The sequence below is a fragment of the Microcaecilia unicolor genome, chromosome 1 (assembly GCF_901765095.1).
Source record: "Microcaecilia unicolor chromosome 1, aMicUni1.1, whole genome shotgun sequence".
In the NCBI taxonomy this organism is placed as follows: Eukaryota; Metazoa; Chordata; class Amphibia; order Gymnophiona; family Siphonopidae; genus Microcaecilia; species Microcaecilia unicolor.
In genome coordinates, this window is record NC_044031.1 from 484216222 (window position 1) to 484232457 (window position 16236).

Genomic DNA, 16236 nt, shown 5'->3' on the forward strand with positions numbered 1-16236 from the left:
TTGCAAAGCTGGTCTTCAGTCCACACATTCATATCTCACTGTTGCCTTGAGCAGAATAACTGACGTGACAGCCGGTTTGGTCAGTTCTGTAAGCAACTCCACCCTCCTAGGCCAATTCTTTTTTGTTCCAGGCTGCACCTTCACAACAGGACTGTTTTTGTTAGTGTTGTTGGTTCTGGTTGTCCTTGCCATTGCTAGTCCCTATTGACCATTGTTTATTTTTCATTGAGTCTGGTAGGTAGGGATTCCCACATATGAGAACTGCAGTCCTGCTTGTCCTCGGAGAAAGCAAAGTTACTCACCTGTAGCAGGTATTCTCCGAAGACAACAGGTCTATAGTTCCCACATACCCTCCCACCTCCCCTAGGAGTTGTATTCTTTATGCTTTTTTAAATTCAACTGAGGGTCATGCATATCCATTATGGATATCTTAAAAATCAACTGCCTAGGACAGGTTTGGAAACCACTGCTATAGAACATGTTAGGTAATGGTTATTTATTCTGTCAAACACGAGTAGGACTGGAGTACTAAAGCAGATCTAAATCACATTTTTAAAAGTATTGTTCAGTCACTGATTGATTAAGCTATGGACTTTGTTGCCAGTGAATGTAGTCAAGGCTAGTAAGATAACTGAGTTTAAAAATTGTAGACAAATTTCTGCAGGACAAGTCTGTAAACAGTTATTAGGTAGACTGGTATGTTTCCACTTCATAATTGTGGATGTGAGCAAAATGGAAATCCTTTCCTATTAGGATCTTCTGGTTTCTTTTCAGGTGACCTAGATTCTCTACTGTTGGAGACCAGATATTAGTTGATGGACCGTTAATCATATTTATTCATTCTCTCTGCCTTTTCAGCTTTAAAACACCTTTTTGTCACTGCAGAGCCCTTCTTTTGCCATTCTTGGTACCAGCTATAAATTTTACTTGAAAAGTTTTGACCATTGTATTTTTATGTTTAAAGGGAAGGAAGTAGAGGAACCAGACATTTACCGGTGTTAGCTGAAAGTAAAAATCAGAGATCAATTTAGGGTTTTTAAGCCCTGTATTCCTTTATTTTTCAGGTGCTGCTAAATCAAGCCCAATATCTAAATCAGGTTCCACATCTCGCCCATCATCTGCTAAAAGGTCAACAGCAAGCCCAGCAGCCAAAGGTGACAAAGATTTAGAAACACAGGTCACACAGCTCAATGAACAGGTAACTTGATTTATCAGAGCACCAGTGGAATTGCCAAAGGGAAAGCAGTCTGTCTGACATGTATGTGCTCTTTCATTCATAGGTTTCATCTTAACCCTTCATCCACTTTTCAAACTGCACTAGAAACAGCACTGCTGTGTTGTGTATATATATATGTATATATATTTATATATTTTTTTGTAGGGCTATTTTTTGTAGGGAATGAGGTGGATTATTAGATTTTGTTTTTTGTTTGTTTTAAATATATGTATCAGGTTTTGGAGACTTGTAATCTTTGGTGATCTTGCTGCTTGTAGTGTCATAGCCCAACTAATATTTCATTTTGACAACTCCACCAGGAACAGGAGAAAACAACTCCATTTCAGATATAGTATAACCACAAAAGATAGAGGAAGAAGTATCAATGGGAATGTGTAAATTTATCAAACTGTTCTTCAAAAAATATGTATATGTATGTATCCTCGGGAGTAAGTGATATCAGAGTGAAGTAATATAGTCTTAGGACCTCTTGTAGCCCAACTTGCAGAAGTGACCTGATTTAAGTCAGTTCTTAAATCAGGACTATAATATTGATTAGTACTTGACTATTCTAAATTGCTGAGGGGCCCTTTTACAAAGGCGTGTTAGGGCGTGTGCATCTCATGCCTAAATGAGACAAGCGACATCTCCCCCCGGCAGTAATTTTAGATTTGGCACGCGCCCATAATGCTTGGATCATTTATTTCCTCCCATGCGTGTTGTTTCCAGTGGTAATTGGCAGTTGGCGAGTGCTGACCAGTCACCGCTCGTGTAGCACGTGAGCACTTACTACTAGACTAGTAGGTGGTGTTAAGGGCTTAGGCCTGTTTCGGATGCGTGCCTGTTTCAGTTTTACCGTTCCATTTAAAAAAAAAAAGACCCTTTTTTTTTTTTTTTTTTGCAGACGTGGTAGAAACTGGCCCGGTGCGCTCCCAATACATGTGCCTACACTACCGCAGGCCACTTTTTACTGCAGCTTAGTAAAAGGATCCCTGAGTCACAAGTAGATAAGGATATTTTATATTCTTCAAGGACAAGCAGGCCAATAATTCTCACATGTGGGTGACGTCCCATGTTGCCTGGTTTGGAGTTTAAAAAAAACTATGCACATCTTTAAGAACACATGCAGTGCTCACACCGCGCATGCATGAGTGCCTTCCTGCCCACTGTGAGAGCCTGGAACCACCAGTTCTTTTTTTTTTTTTTTTTTTTCCCCGTGATTTGGAGAGGATACCATTTTTGGTACTCATCACAGCTCGGTTTGTGAGAATTTTTCAGAGTGTATTTTTTGTGCCTTTTTGTTTCTCTTTTTGCCTTATTTTCCTTTTTTGGACATTTTTTTAACCTTATTACAGTTTTAGGGTTTTTTTTTTTGTTTCATTTTTAAATTTCCTTTTTCCGTGCTCAGTAGGTAGTACGTAGGCCTGGGCTTCAGTCGAGCGTGCCCCTTTTCTTTTTGGTTCTTTGCCCCTTTATTTTAGGCACCGTCAAGTCTTTTGATTTGGCCACGTCTGTTTTTCCTTCCATGTCATCAAATATTCCCACTGGTTTCAAGCACTGTAACCAAACACTTACTCCAAAATAACCACACCATATTGTACTCTTCCCGTCGCGCAAAACCTAAAAATTCATGGAGTGACTATCAACCGAAACCTCACACTCGATAATCATGTGAAGAATACAACAAAGAGAATGTTCCACTCCATGTGGAAACTCAAAAGAGTAAAACCTTTCTTCCCGAGACATATCTTCTGCACTCTGGTACAGTCAATGGTAATAAGTCACCTGGACTACTGTAATGCATTATACGCTGGCTGCAAAGAACAAACCATCAAAAAACTACAAACAGCCCAGAATACAGCTGCCAGACTCCTATTTGGAAAAAATAAATTTGAAAGTGCTAAACCCCTAAGAGAGAAACTCCATTGGCTCCCACTCAAAGAACGCATTGAGTTCAAGATCTGCACGATAGTGCACAAAATTATACACGCAGATGCCCCAATCTACATGCTAAACCTTTGGACTTGCCTCCCAGAAACGCTGTAAGATCATCCCGCAAGTATCTCAATCTGCACTTCCCTAGCTGTAAAGGACTAAAATACAAGCTGACACACGCCACCACCTTCTACTTGAGCACGCAGCTGTGGAATGCTCTACCTACAGACCTGAAAGCTATTGACAAAATAACTAACTTCCGCAAATCTCTGAAAACTCATCTCTTCCAAAAGGCCTACGAGGAAAATACATAGCATACAAAACTACTTTAACAATCCACACAGTTACCGCAGTTCACCTCTAACCTACCTAACACTTTCCGTCTATTCTCCCTTATCTAATCTTTAAACAGTAATAATTGTACTTGTTATCATGAAACGACTATGCCTATCTTCTCTTACCATCATTCAAACTATAAGAATTGTACCTGCTATCACGAAATGACTGTCATAACCACACTCTGTAAGCCACTTTGAGCCTGCAAATAGGTGGGAAAAGGTGGGATACAAATGCAATAAATAAATAAAAATAAGTAAATAAATTGGTATCGGCATCCATGCCAAAAATGACATAGGAGTACATTGGGCCACATGGCTGCTAGACCCTTAGACACTGGAAGTGGCCATGCATTGAGTGGGTCTCCACTTGCCTTGACACTGGATGCTGTGCAGGCCCCCCGGGACTAGTCAGAATCAGACCCGACCCAGAGGCGACGTGAGGCTTCAACATCATCCTTGTCAGCACCGAGGGGCATCAATGACCAGCATTGGGGGAAGCCCAAGAAGAATCGGCATTGATCACCCTTGACGCACAGTTCCAGGAGCTCCGAGACACCGAGGGATCACCCGGTATCTGAGAAGTGTTAACACTTGGAGCATAGGTGGTCGGTGGCCCAACTGTTTGGGGAGGCTAAATGGGGAGGGGTTAGGGGTAGGGCCAGGGGTGGAGCTTACATCCATAATTGACAACACAGAAATAAAATAGGTAAAAATAAGTCACAATTAATACTTTGTATTAAATTTAGATATTAGATATGTATCATATGTCAAATAATAAAGTGGTTGCTCAAAGCATATACTAACCACAATCGCTCAACTGCAAAACATTATGTACAAATTTGTGCAAAAACACAGAACCTTACTGTACCATAAATATTACACTGGGCAGACCCTAATACACCAATATACTACCTATACGGAAAATGCAGACAGTCAACAATATGAAACAAGGGATCATATCACAATTCTCATGTAGAGCCACAAAACACCCTTTTAGGCTGGTTAGTGTTCACAATGAGCTCTTTTATTAACGACCATATGTAGATCCTTCAAGAGGAAATGTGTCATGATTTAGGCTCTACACCCTTTCTGATGTTTTGGTGCCACCTCAGTAATGCCAACACACAATCTCTCCACTGCAAAACACCATACACAAACTTGTGCAAAAACACACTCATAACCTTACCAAACCATAACAGCACTAATTCCAAGGACAGGACGAGCTACAACCTTATGCGTGGAAAGGCAGCATGTAATTAGACCGGGCTCTAAAACACCAATACACAACCTAGTTAAAACAAAAAGGGTTGCAAATACTACACGCTAGCAGAATACTGCACCTTGATCACACATGACACAACAGATATAAAGGCAAAATATGAAGTCAGACTCAGCAATACTAGAAAAATTGAAACTTACATGTAAAATATCACAGATGCACATTTCCAAAAGCTGACATATTCCAATTAATAAATTCTGAATACAATACTTTTTTCTGCCTTTGAAGTCTGATCATTTAGTTTTTCTATTCGCTTTGGTCCCAGTGTCTTCTGTTTTATGCAGTGTCTTCTTTCCATTTGATATTTTTTCTCTCACCATGCCCACCATCCTCCTGTGTCCTTATGACTCCTGTCTACTATCTGTAGCCCTGTCCCTATCCTTTCTCCAGTTTCAGCATCTTCCCTCAAAGTGTTGCGATCAGCCCTTAAATTCAGCAATTTCTCCTCCATCCATATCCAGCATTTCTCCTCACTCCCCTCCCCTCCATCCATGTGCATCTACTACCTCTGTCTTCCCTCCCCTCCATCCATGTCCAGCATTTCTCCTCTCTTCCCTGCCCTCCACTCCATCAATGTCCAGCATTTCTCCTCTCTTCCCTCCCCTCCATTCATGTGCATCTCCTTCCTGACTTCCCTCCCCTCTATTCATGTGCATCTCCTTCCTGACTTCCCTCCCCTCCCCTCCATCCATGTCCAACAACTCTCCATTTTTCCCTGCCCTCTCCTCCATCCACCCATATCCAGCAAATTTCCTCTCTCCCCACCCATCCATCCATGTCCAGCAGTTCTCCTCTCTCCCCTGCCCTCCCCTTCTCTCCATGTCCAGCGATCTCTTCTCTCCCCCTGCCCTCCCCTCCTCTCCATGTCGAACGATCTCTTCTCTCCCCCTCCCCTCCATGTTCAGCGAACTCTTCTCTCTCCCTGTCCTCCCACAGCTCCCCGACAGCCCTCCTCTCCGTTCATTCCTGCCCCTCCCCCACACGTTTAACCGTTTTACTTTCAGGTGCTGCGATGGCAATGAAGAGGACAATACAGCAGGCTCGCCTCCAGCTTCTCCCTTCCCGCACACAGTAGCCCGCCTTCTGCGATGATGTATTTCCTGTTTCCGTGAGGGCGGGAACACTGTGTGAGGGAAGGGAGAAGCTGGAGGCGAGCCCGCTGTGTTGTCCTCTTCAATGCCGTCGCTGCGCCTGAATGTAAAAGGGTTATAAACGCGTTGGGGGGGGGGGAGGAGGAGGAGAGAAGGGCTGTCGGTCGGGGAGCTGAGGGCAGGAAGGAGGGACCGTCCAATAGTCCAAGAGCTGCCTGCAGCGCTGCGTCAGCCCTGCGTTTGAGTGGGCAGCAGCCAGGGGAAGGTCACGGTTGGGCTGGGAAGGCTTAGCCTCTCCAAGCCTCTTATATGGGGCACCTATGACTGGGAGAACCGCTCCCCCTCCATACAGGAGGTGCCGATGCGTGGGTGTCCATACAGCCAGGACCAAACCCCGCTCCGACCTCGACAATTCAGCTTGTCTCTGAACTGACGTCCCAGTTTTTCTCGATGTTGACCTTTGATGAGCACCTCTGGGCCTTGCTCCCTGAGCTTTTGGCGGAGTTATTACATCAGAGTGCATCGGTGTCTGGGGTGCTTGCGCCTGCTATGCCTCTTGCTTCTGCCTCATATGGCCATCAGCCTGCAGTGAGGTCTCCGATGCTGTTGGCACCTGTGGCTTCAGTGTCGACTGCCGCCCATATCAGCACTCCCTCAACGTCAATGGAGGAAGCTTCGCTGGAGTTGATACCCCTCTCAGGGACATGGTTCCTCGTTGTCTAGGTGGGCTCTGTCTCGGTCCTCCCATGAGAAGTTTGACACCAATGAGCGCTCATGGGAGTCTGATGAGGATCCACGGTACTTCTCAGAGGAAGAGCCTTATGGTATCCCATCTGATCCCTTCCCTTTACAGGTATGGAGAAAATCTCCACTGGAGAGCCTTTCCTTCCCATCTTTTGTTAAGGAAATGGCACCTGCCATTCCTATTCCTTCAGAAGTGGAGGACAAGCTCAGGGCTAAGATGTTCGAGGTCCTGGAGTACGAATCTCTTAGAGAAGCTGTGATGGTCCCACTTCACGAGATCTTACAGAATGTTCAAGTGAATTTCCTTCCCATCTTTTGTTAAGGAAATGGCAGCTGCCATTCCTATTCCTTCAGAATTGCAGGACGATCCCAGGGCTAAGATGTTCAAGATCCTGGACTACAAATCTCCTAGAGAGGCTGTGATGGTCCCGCTTCACGAGATCTTACAGAATGTTCAAGTGAAGAACTGAGAGTCCCCTCTGTCAGTCCCTGTCCTCCTCCCTAAGGATTCAGTCTTCCACTGGATTTGATAGGCCCCAGTTGCCTTATCATTCCCTGGTGGTGGAATCAGCACTCAAGAGCCAGGAGTTCTAGGAACTATGCTTTGGTGCCCCCTGGCAGAGAAGCTAGAACCCTGGATTCTTTTGGGCAGAATATGTATCGAGCCTCTATTCTCATCTCCCATATCCAGTTGTACCAGATTTACACGAGCCTCTACTGGCAGTCCTTGGTGCACAGTATGTCTGACTTGGCAGACTTTCCCACTGGAGCAGGCAGAATCACTTCACCAGTTGGTCAAGTAGCAGAAGGTATGTCATAAGTTCTTGACCAGGGGCGCCTATGACATTTTTGATATATATATAAATCTTTGAGGTCCCGCCATGTCATTAAGCAAAAGCTATTGTTAACTGGAAGAAATCCAAGATGTTCTCTATCCCTCGATTAGCCAGCCCAGTCACCAGACTTGAATCCAGTTGAGATCCTGTGTTATGAAATAGCACTGGAAATATCCTGGTGGCATCTTGCATCAGAGAGAGGTGACAGATGCACTTCCTGCAGGCTGAAATTAAATTATCACTGGCCACCATCTTCTAAAGTTGGACTGTTCAGTGCCAGGACAGTGCAAAGCTGTCTGCAAGAGTAAAGATTCGCTTAGCAAATACTAACCATTACTAACACACTCCCGAATAGCTATTTTGTTGCCACATTAAAAAAAAAACCAACTTCTAATTGCATAATGTCATGGATACAACATTTGAATAACAGCTGAGCCACACTGAGGGGCCCTTTTACAAAGGTGCATAAGGGTCTATGCGCATGCAGCATGTGTCAAATCAGCATTACCACCTGGCTAGCGCGTGCACCTGCTGGCAATACTGAGTTTTGTGCGCACTGAAAACCCACGGTAGAAAATTATTTTCTACCACAGGGTGCGTTCCCAACATTAATCGGAAGTTGGCATGCGCGGGATGGTTACCGCATGGGTAATGCATGAGCCCTTACCACTAAGCCAATGGGTGGTATTAAGAGCTCAGGCCATAAATAGATGCGTTCTGGTTTTAATTTTGCCACACGTCCATTTCCTGGCCCAAACCCCCCCCCCCCCCTTTCCCTTTTTTTTTCCTGACGCGGTAGAGAAATGGTCCAGCACGGATCCAAAACATGCACCCACACTACTGCAGGCCACCTTTTGGAGTTTCTTTGTAAAAGGGCCCCTGAAATAGCAATGTTTAGATCAGTACCTGTCTTTTACACTGTTTTAAATATCTAGCATGCATTTGACACACAGCATTACAGAATCATTGTGCAGGAAGGTACAGAGAATAACACTAATCAAAAATTTTCAAAATGAAATGAATGCTAACGATATTGAAATTCCACACTACAAACAACCTATTCCAGACTTTTACCCCACTCTAATAAAATTAGATTAAAAAATCTAGGTACAGGAGTTGTCTCCTGCTACTGGATTTGGAGAGGGAGCCTCAGGTCATAAAGTGTTTGTATGGCCATTGCCTCTGATTAGCCATCCACCACCTTGTCTGGCAAAGATGGGGTTTTTTTTGTTTGTTTTTTCGACACTAGAATAGTGGTTGTAAAATCTTCAAAGTTCTTAATACCCCCAGGATCTAAATAGTTGAGAATGGCTTCTTTCAGAAAGAATTATATCCACCTGATAATGAAGTGGATAAACTCTGCATACAGTACAATAGTGCAGAGAGCCATCTGTAGCCCATTTAAGAGTAAACTTTACAAGATGTGTGTAGAGCCATCAAGTGGTGCTTGCTTCTTACAATTAGACTGCATTATTGCTAGGGTCATATTTCCAAGATTACAGTGCAGGAGAATAAGCAGTTTTAAAACTCTTTTGCTTAGAGAACAACTTTTAGATCTGCAGAGATCTCCGATTGTTTTAGATGTGTGTAAAACCACCAAGTGGTGCTTGCTTCTTACAATTAGACTGCATTATTGCTAGGGTCATATTTCCAAGATTACAGTGCAGGAGAATAAGCAGTTTTAAAACTCTTTTGTTTAGAGAACATGTTTCAGATCTGCAGAGATCTCCGATTATTTTGAATCTGACTAACCTACTGTGTTCCGCATCCAGCAACCTCTTTATATAAGAATTGCTTTTGGTCTCCAAAGTTGAAAGTGTGTACTATAGAAGCCCTTAGCCAGAGAGAACTGATTTATCCTGTTTGTCGATTAAGCAAGCAAATTTTCTTACCTGTAATAGGTTTTCTTTGTAGGCAGTAGGATAAGTCAGATGTACAGTGTCATCCACCTCTGAGTTGATGTTAAGCTATGAACTGAGATAACATTAGCAAAGGTGTGATATGAAGGATGCTCAAACTTTTTCTAGTTGATTCTGAGCAGAGAGAGTTACTTTGACCCAGCACTGTTGTATGATGATACTCGTGTATCTGATTTATCCTGCTCTCTGTAGGGGACATCTGTTAAAAGGGAGCAAATTTTAAACTCTTGCAGTTGGTTCCAAATTGCGAGGATCCCATCCTACACTTACTCTTAAACTTTTATCTTGAAAGCTCTTTAGATATTCCTTTGATTCATGTGACACAGTTCTTATCAATGCATTGTGATGCCAGGGAACTGTTGTCATAAAAAAACAGCATTAAAAGTAATTATGTTACATTGACTTTTATATTCCACAGTTCACCAAACAGTGCTATGTGACTTTCAGTAAGAGAACTAGAACTGTTTCCTAGGGGGGAAAAAAACAATATAACTAAAAATTTACACATCACATCAATTTCTCAATAAACTCATCAGCTTGATTCTAATCTGCAGAGGGAGAGAATTCCACACAATTGAAGCTGAGTAAGCAAAACTCGAAATATGCTATTATGTAGATACAGGATAAGGAAAATGCAATAGCATATCACTTCACAATGTTTTAACTTTATTGCATTTAGGTAAAGATATTAAATGCATCATATAAGTCAGAGCCTTCCATAGATTATCCTAAATACCTTTTCTTATTTTAACTTTTTCCATAAGGTTCTAAATGGTCTGTTTCTCCCTCAGCTCCATAAAGAGAAGTGGCTCATTTCACTGAACACCTGATTCAACTTGAAGGTTACATCATTACATTCTAGACATGATCAGACTATCACCAAGAAATGCAAACCCAAGAACCAGAGGTTACCTACTACTTCACTTGCCCAACTGCAAAAACATACTATACAAGTCCACCTACATGGCAGGATTTAGCTAACTGGGCTGAAAACGGTGGAACTGAATTCCCGTAGTCATAAGAAGCATCACAAACTACCTCCAGTTCAGAAAAGACCTAAAGACCTACCTCTTCAGGAAATTCTATGAGTATAAAATATCCACTAAATCATTCTGGAACAACAATACACAACATAACCTCTATCTGTTATGCATCTTTTCATTTAAGAAATGAACCAAGACATTTCTTTTCAAGAAACCCAATGACTATTCCATACACACTAATAGTTATCTTGCCAGCCACTGTAAAACACAGCATCATACAACCTTGTAAATGTAATTGAATCAATGTATTCTCCGAGGACAAGCAGGCTGCTTGTTCTCACGACTGGGTGACGTCCGCGGCAGCCCCCACCAACCGGAAAAGGCTTCGCGGGACGGTCGGCACGCAGGGCACGCCCACCACGCATGCGCGGCCGTCTTCCCGCCCGTGCGCGACCGCTCCCGCCAGTTCCTTTTTTCCCGCGTCTGGAGAGAGTTGTGCTTTGCCGCTCTCTCTGTTTTCAGCCGCCGGATTTTCGATCGCGTTTACGCGGATCGTTGCTTTTTCTCTTAGTTTTTTGTTACCGCCGGTTTCCTTTTCAAAAAAAAAAAAAAAAAAACCTGAGCGTGTGGAGCACGCGCTCCCTTTTTTCCCTCGTTTCCAGCGGGGACGCCGCGTTGCGGCCTAGTGGCCGCACAGTCGTTTTCTTTTTTCGAGGTGTGATTTCAGCCACCATTGACGACTTTGACTTCGCCGACGCGATTTTTCCTTCGATGTCCTCGAAGGTCCTGAGTGGATTTAAAAAGTGTGGTCGCTGCGGCCGGCCGATCTCGCAGACCGACACCCACGCTTGGTGCCTCCAGTGCCTCGGGCCGGAGCACAATATCAAGTCGTGTTCCCTGTGTCTCGGTCTCCGGAAACGGACTCAGGTTGCGAGGCAAGTTCTGCGGGACCGTCTTTTGGAACTTGCGCCGGCCCCTCGACGTCGACCTCGACGGCATCGGTATCGACGCCCGGTCCTTCGGTACCGGTATCGATGCCCGAGACATCGGCACCGATGGCATCGACCCCAGGAGAACAGGTCCCGTCGGCCCGCCGGTCCGCCGGCGAGGGTAGAGGTGAGCGGCCGCGTGGGCAGTCGGCCCCGGTCACTCCCTCAGCCCGTGGCCCACGGGACCGAACCCTGTCTGACCCGGCTCCTCGGGACCGAGGGGGATCGTCCTCCTCCTCCTCCATACCTCCCGGCGCCGGTGACGCGCATCGAAAGAAAAACAAGAAGCGTCGTCACCGGTCGCCCTCGGTGCATCCGGACATCGGAGAGGAGGCGACGCCGAAGCGTCATCGTCGAGAGGAGAGGTCCCCGTCGGTTGTGGAGGTACCGACGCGTCAGGGTTCCGGCACCTCGGTGCCGTCTCCTGGCCCCCATCAGCTTCTGGCACCGACACCCTTACCGGCCCCACCGCCTTTCCCGGCAGCGGGCCTGGACGAGTGCCTCAGAGCCATCCTTCCGGGGATCCTGGAAGGGCTGATGCGCCAGGCTGTGCCGGCGCCGGGGGTGCTTGCGCCCTTGGCGCCGATGTCTGTGGCGCCGGGAGCTCTAGCCCGGCGCCGGGGCCGTCGACACCGCCGCCGCTTGCGGCGCCGGTCTCGACCGCCACGCAGGTGGAGTCCCCATCGACGTCGATGGAGGGAGCTCCGTCCCCGCCGGCGCGGGAGTCCACCGCTCGACGACACCGAGACCTCGGTGCCTCGACGTCGAGCCGGGCCCGGTTCAGGACTCAGCTACACGAGCTTATGTCCGATACCGAGGATGAGGCCTCGTGGGGGGAAGAAGAGGACCCTAGATATTTCTCCTCAGAGGAGTCTACGGGCCTTCCCTCGGACCCCACGCCTTCACCGGAGAGGAAGCTCTCACCTCCTGAGAGTCTCTCCTTTGCCTCCTTTGTGCTGGATATGTCTATTAGCATTCCCTTTCCCGTGGTCTCTGTGGAAGAGCCGAGGGCCGAGATGCTCGAGGTCCTCGACTATCCATCACCACCTAGAGAGTCCTCCACGGTACCGCTGCACAATGTCCTCAAGGAGACACTGCTTCGGAACTGGGTGCGACCGTTAACTAACCCCACCATTCCCAAGAAAGCAGAGTCCCAGTACAGGATCCACTCTGACCCAGAGTTAATGCGGCCCCAATTGCCCCATGACTCGGCGGTCGTGGATTCTGCTCTCAAGAGGGCACGGAGTTCGAGGGATACCGCCTCGGCGCCCCCGGAGCGGGAGTCTCGCACTCTGGACTCGTTTGGGAGGAAGGCCTACCAATCCTCCATGCTCGTGACCCGCATCCAGTCATACCTGCTCTATATGAGCATCCACATGCGGACTAATGTGCAACAACTGGCGGACCTGGTCGATAAGCTCCCGCCGGAGCAGTCCAGGCCTTATCAGGAGGTGGTCAGGCAGCTGAAGGCGTGCAGAAAGTTCCTGTCCAGGGGTATCTATGACACCTGTGACGTGGCATCTCGTGCTGCGGCCCAAGGTATAGTGATGCGCAGGCTCTCATGGCTGCGTGCCTCTGACCTGGACAACCGCACCCAGCAGAGACTGGCCGACGTCCCTTGCCGGGGGGATAACATTTTTGGTGAGAAGGTCGAGCAGATGGTGGACCAACTGCATCAGCGGGAAACCGCTCTCGACAAGCTCTCCCACCGGGCGCCTTCAGCATCCACCTCAGCAGGTGGACGTTTTTCCCGGGCCCGGCAGGCTGCACCCTATTCTTTTGCAAAGCGTAGGTACAACCAGCCGGCCCGAAGGCCTCGTCAGGCACAGGGACAGCCCCAGCGCGCTCGTTCCTGTCAACAGCGTGCGCCTAAGCAGCCCCCTGCACCTCCACAGCAAAAGCCGGGGACGGGCTTTTGACTGGATCCATGGGAACATAGCCGCCCTCAAAGTGTCCGTACCGGACGATCTGCCGGTCGGAGGGAGGTTAAAATTTTTTCACCAAAGGTGGCCTCTCATAACCTCCGACCAGTGGGTTCTCCAAATAGTGCGGTGCGGATACGCCCTGAATTTGGCCTCCCTGCCACCAAATTGTCCTCCGGGAGCTCAATCCTTCAGCTCCCATCACAAGCAGGTACTTGCAGAGGAACTCTCCGCCCTTCTCAGCGCCAATGCGGTCGAGCCCGTACCACCCGGGCAGGAAGGGCAGGGATTCTATTCCAGGTACTTCCTTGTGGAAAAGAAAACAGGGGGATGCGTCCCATCCTAGACCTGAGAGGCCTGAACAAATTCCTGGTCAAAGAAAAGTTCAGGATGCTTTCCTTGGGCACCCTTCTGCCAATGATTCAGAAAAACGATTGGCTATGTTCCCTGGATTTAAAGGACGCATATACTCACATACCGATACTGCCAGCTCACAGACAGTATCTCAGATTCCGCCTGGGCGCACGGCACTTTCAGTATTGTGTGCTGCCCTTTGGGCTCGCCTCTGCCCCTCGAGTGTTTACCAAGTGCCTCGTGATGGTGGCGGTCTACCTACGCAAGCTGGGAGTGCACGTGTTCCCATATCTCGACGATTGGCTGGTCAAGAACACCTCGGAAGCGGGAGCCCTCCGGTCTATGCAGTGCACTACTCGACTCCTGGAGCTGCTGGGGTTTGTGATAAATTACCCAAAGTCCCATCTCCAGCCAACGCAGTCTCTGGAATTCATAGGAGCTCTGCTGAATACTCAGACGGCTCAGGCCTTCCTTCCCGAAGCGAGGGCCAACAACCTCCTGTCCCTGGCTTCGCAGACCAGAGCATCTCAGCAGGTCACAGCTCGGCAGATGTTGAGACTTCTGGGTCATATGGCCTCCACAGTTCATGTGACTCCCATGGCTCGTCTTCACATGAGATCTGCTCAATGGACCCTAGCTTCCCAGTGGTTCCAAGCCACCGGGAATCTAGAAGATGTCATCCGCCTCTCCACCAGTTGCCGCACTTCACTGCTCTGGTGGACCATCCGGACCAATTTGACCCTGGGACGCCCATTCCAAATTCCACAGCCCACGAAAGTGCTGACGACGGATGCATCTCGCCTGGGGTGGGGAGCTCATGTCGATGGGCTTCACACCCAGGGTCTGTGGTCCCTCCAGGAAAAGGATCTGCAGATCAACCTCCTGGAGCTCCGAGCGATCTGGAACGCACTGAAGGCTTTCAGAGATCGGCTGTCCTGCCAAATTATCCAAATTCGGACAGACAATCAGGTTGCAATGTATTACGTCAACAAGCAGGGGGGGCACCGGATCTCGCCCCCTGTGTCAGGAAGCCGCCGGGATGTGGAATTGGGCCTGCCGGTTCGGCATGCTTCTCCAAGCCACATACCTGGCAGGCGTAAACAACAGTCTGGCCGACAGACTGAGCAGAGTCATGCATCCGCACGAGTGGTCGCTTCATTCCAGAGTGGTACGCAAGATCTTCCGAGAGTGGGGCACCCCCTCGGTGGACCTTTTCGCCTCTCAGACCAACCACAAGCTGCCTCTGTTCTGTTTCAGGCTTCAGGCACACGGCAGATTAGCGTCGGATGCCTTTCTCCTTCATTGGGGGACCGGCCTCCTGTATGCTTATCCTCCCATACCTTTGGTGGGGAAGACCTTACTGAAGCTCAAGCAAGACCGCGGCACCATGATTCTGGTGGCGCCCTTTTGGCCCCGTCAGATCTGGTTCCCTCTTCTTCTGGAGTTGTCCTCCGAAGAACCGTGGAGATTGGAGTGTTTTCCGACTCTCATCTCGCAGAACGACGGAGCGTTGCTGCACCCCAACCTTCAATCCCTGGCTCTCACGGCCTGGATGTTGAGGGCGTAGACTTCGCTGCGTTGGGTCTGTCTGAGGGTGTCTCCCGGGTCTTGCTTGCCTCTAGGAAGGATTCCACTAAAAAGAGTTACTTTTTCAAGTGGAGGAGGTTTGTCGTGTGGTGCGAGAGCAAGGCCCTAGAACCTCGTTCTTGCCCTGCACAGAACCTGCTTGAATACCTTCTGCACTTATCAGAGTCTGGCCTCAAGACCAACTCAGTAAGGAATCACCTTAGTGCGATTAGTGCTTACCATTATCGTGTGGAAGGTAAAGCCATCTCTGGAGAGTCTTTAGTCGTTCGATTCATGAGAGGCTTGCTTTTGTCCAAGCCCCCTATCAAGCCTCCTACAGTGTCATGGGATCTCAACGTCGTCCTCACCCAGCTGATGAGACCTCCTTTTGAGCCGCTGAATACCTGCCATCTGAAGTACTTGACCTGGAAGGTCATTTTCTTGGTGGCAGTCACTTCAGCTCGTAGGGTCAGTGAGCTTCAAGCCCTGGTAGCTCACGCTCCATATACCAAATTTCATCACAACTGAGTAGTGCTCCGCACCCACCCAACGTTCCTACCGAAGGTGGTGTCGGAGTTCCATCTTAACCAGTCAATTGTCTTGCCAACATTCTTCCCAAGGCCGCATACCCGCCCTGCTGAACGTCAGTTGCACACATTGGACTGCAAGAGAGCATTGGCCTTCTACTTGGAGCGGACACAGCCCCACAGACAGTCCGCCCAATTGTTTATTTCTTTCGACCCTAACAGGCTAGGGGTCGCTGTCGGGAAACGCACCATCTCCAATTGGCTAGCAGATTGCATTTCCTTCACTTACGCCCAGGCTGGGCTGACTCTTGAGGGTCATGTCACGGCTCATAGTGTCAGAGCCATGGCAGCGTCGGTGGCCCACTTGAAGTCAGCCACTATTGAAGAGATTTGCAAGGCTGCGACGTGGTCATCTGTCCACACATTCACATCACATTACTGCCTCCAGCAGGATACCCGACGCGACAGTCGGTTCGGGCAGTCGGTGCTGCAGAATCTGTTTGGGGTGTAAATCCAACTCCACCCTCCAGGACCCGA

At 48.1% G+C, this 16236-nt stretch overlaps 1 protein-coding gene across 2 annotated transcripts in view; it reads left to right on the forward strand.

The window, feature by feature from the left end:
- Positions 1-16236, forward strand: part of MAPRE2 (microtubule associated protein RP/EB family member 2) — a 273323-nt gene that overhangs the window by 235930 nt on the left and 21157 nt on the right. For both annotated transcript variants that reach the window (XM_030214097.1, XM_030214089.1), the window contains one exon: positions 1065-1198. In XM_030214097.1, the coding sequence (XP_030069957.1) occupies positions 1065-1198 (134 nt within the window). The remainder of the gene's footprint in view (positions 1-1064; positions 1199-16236) is intronic.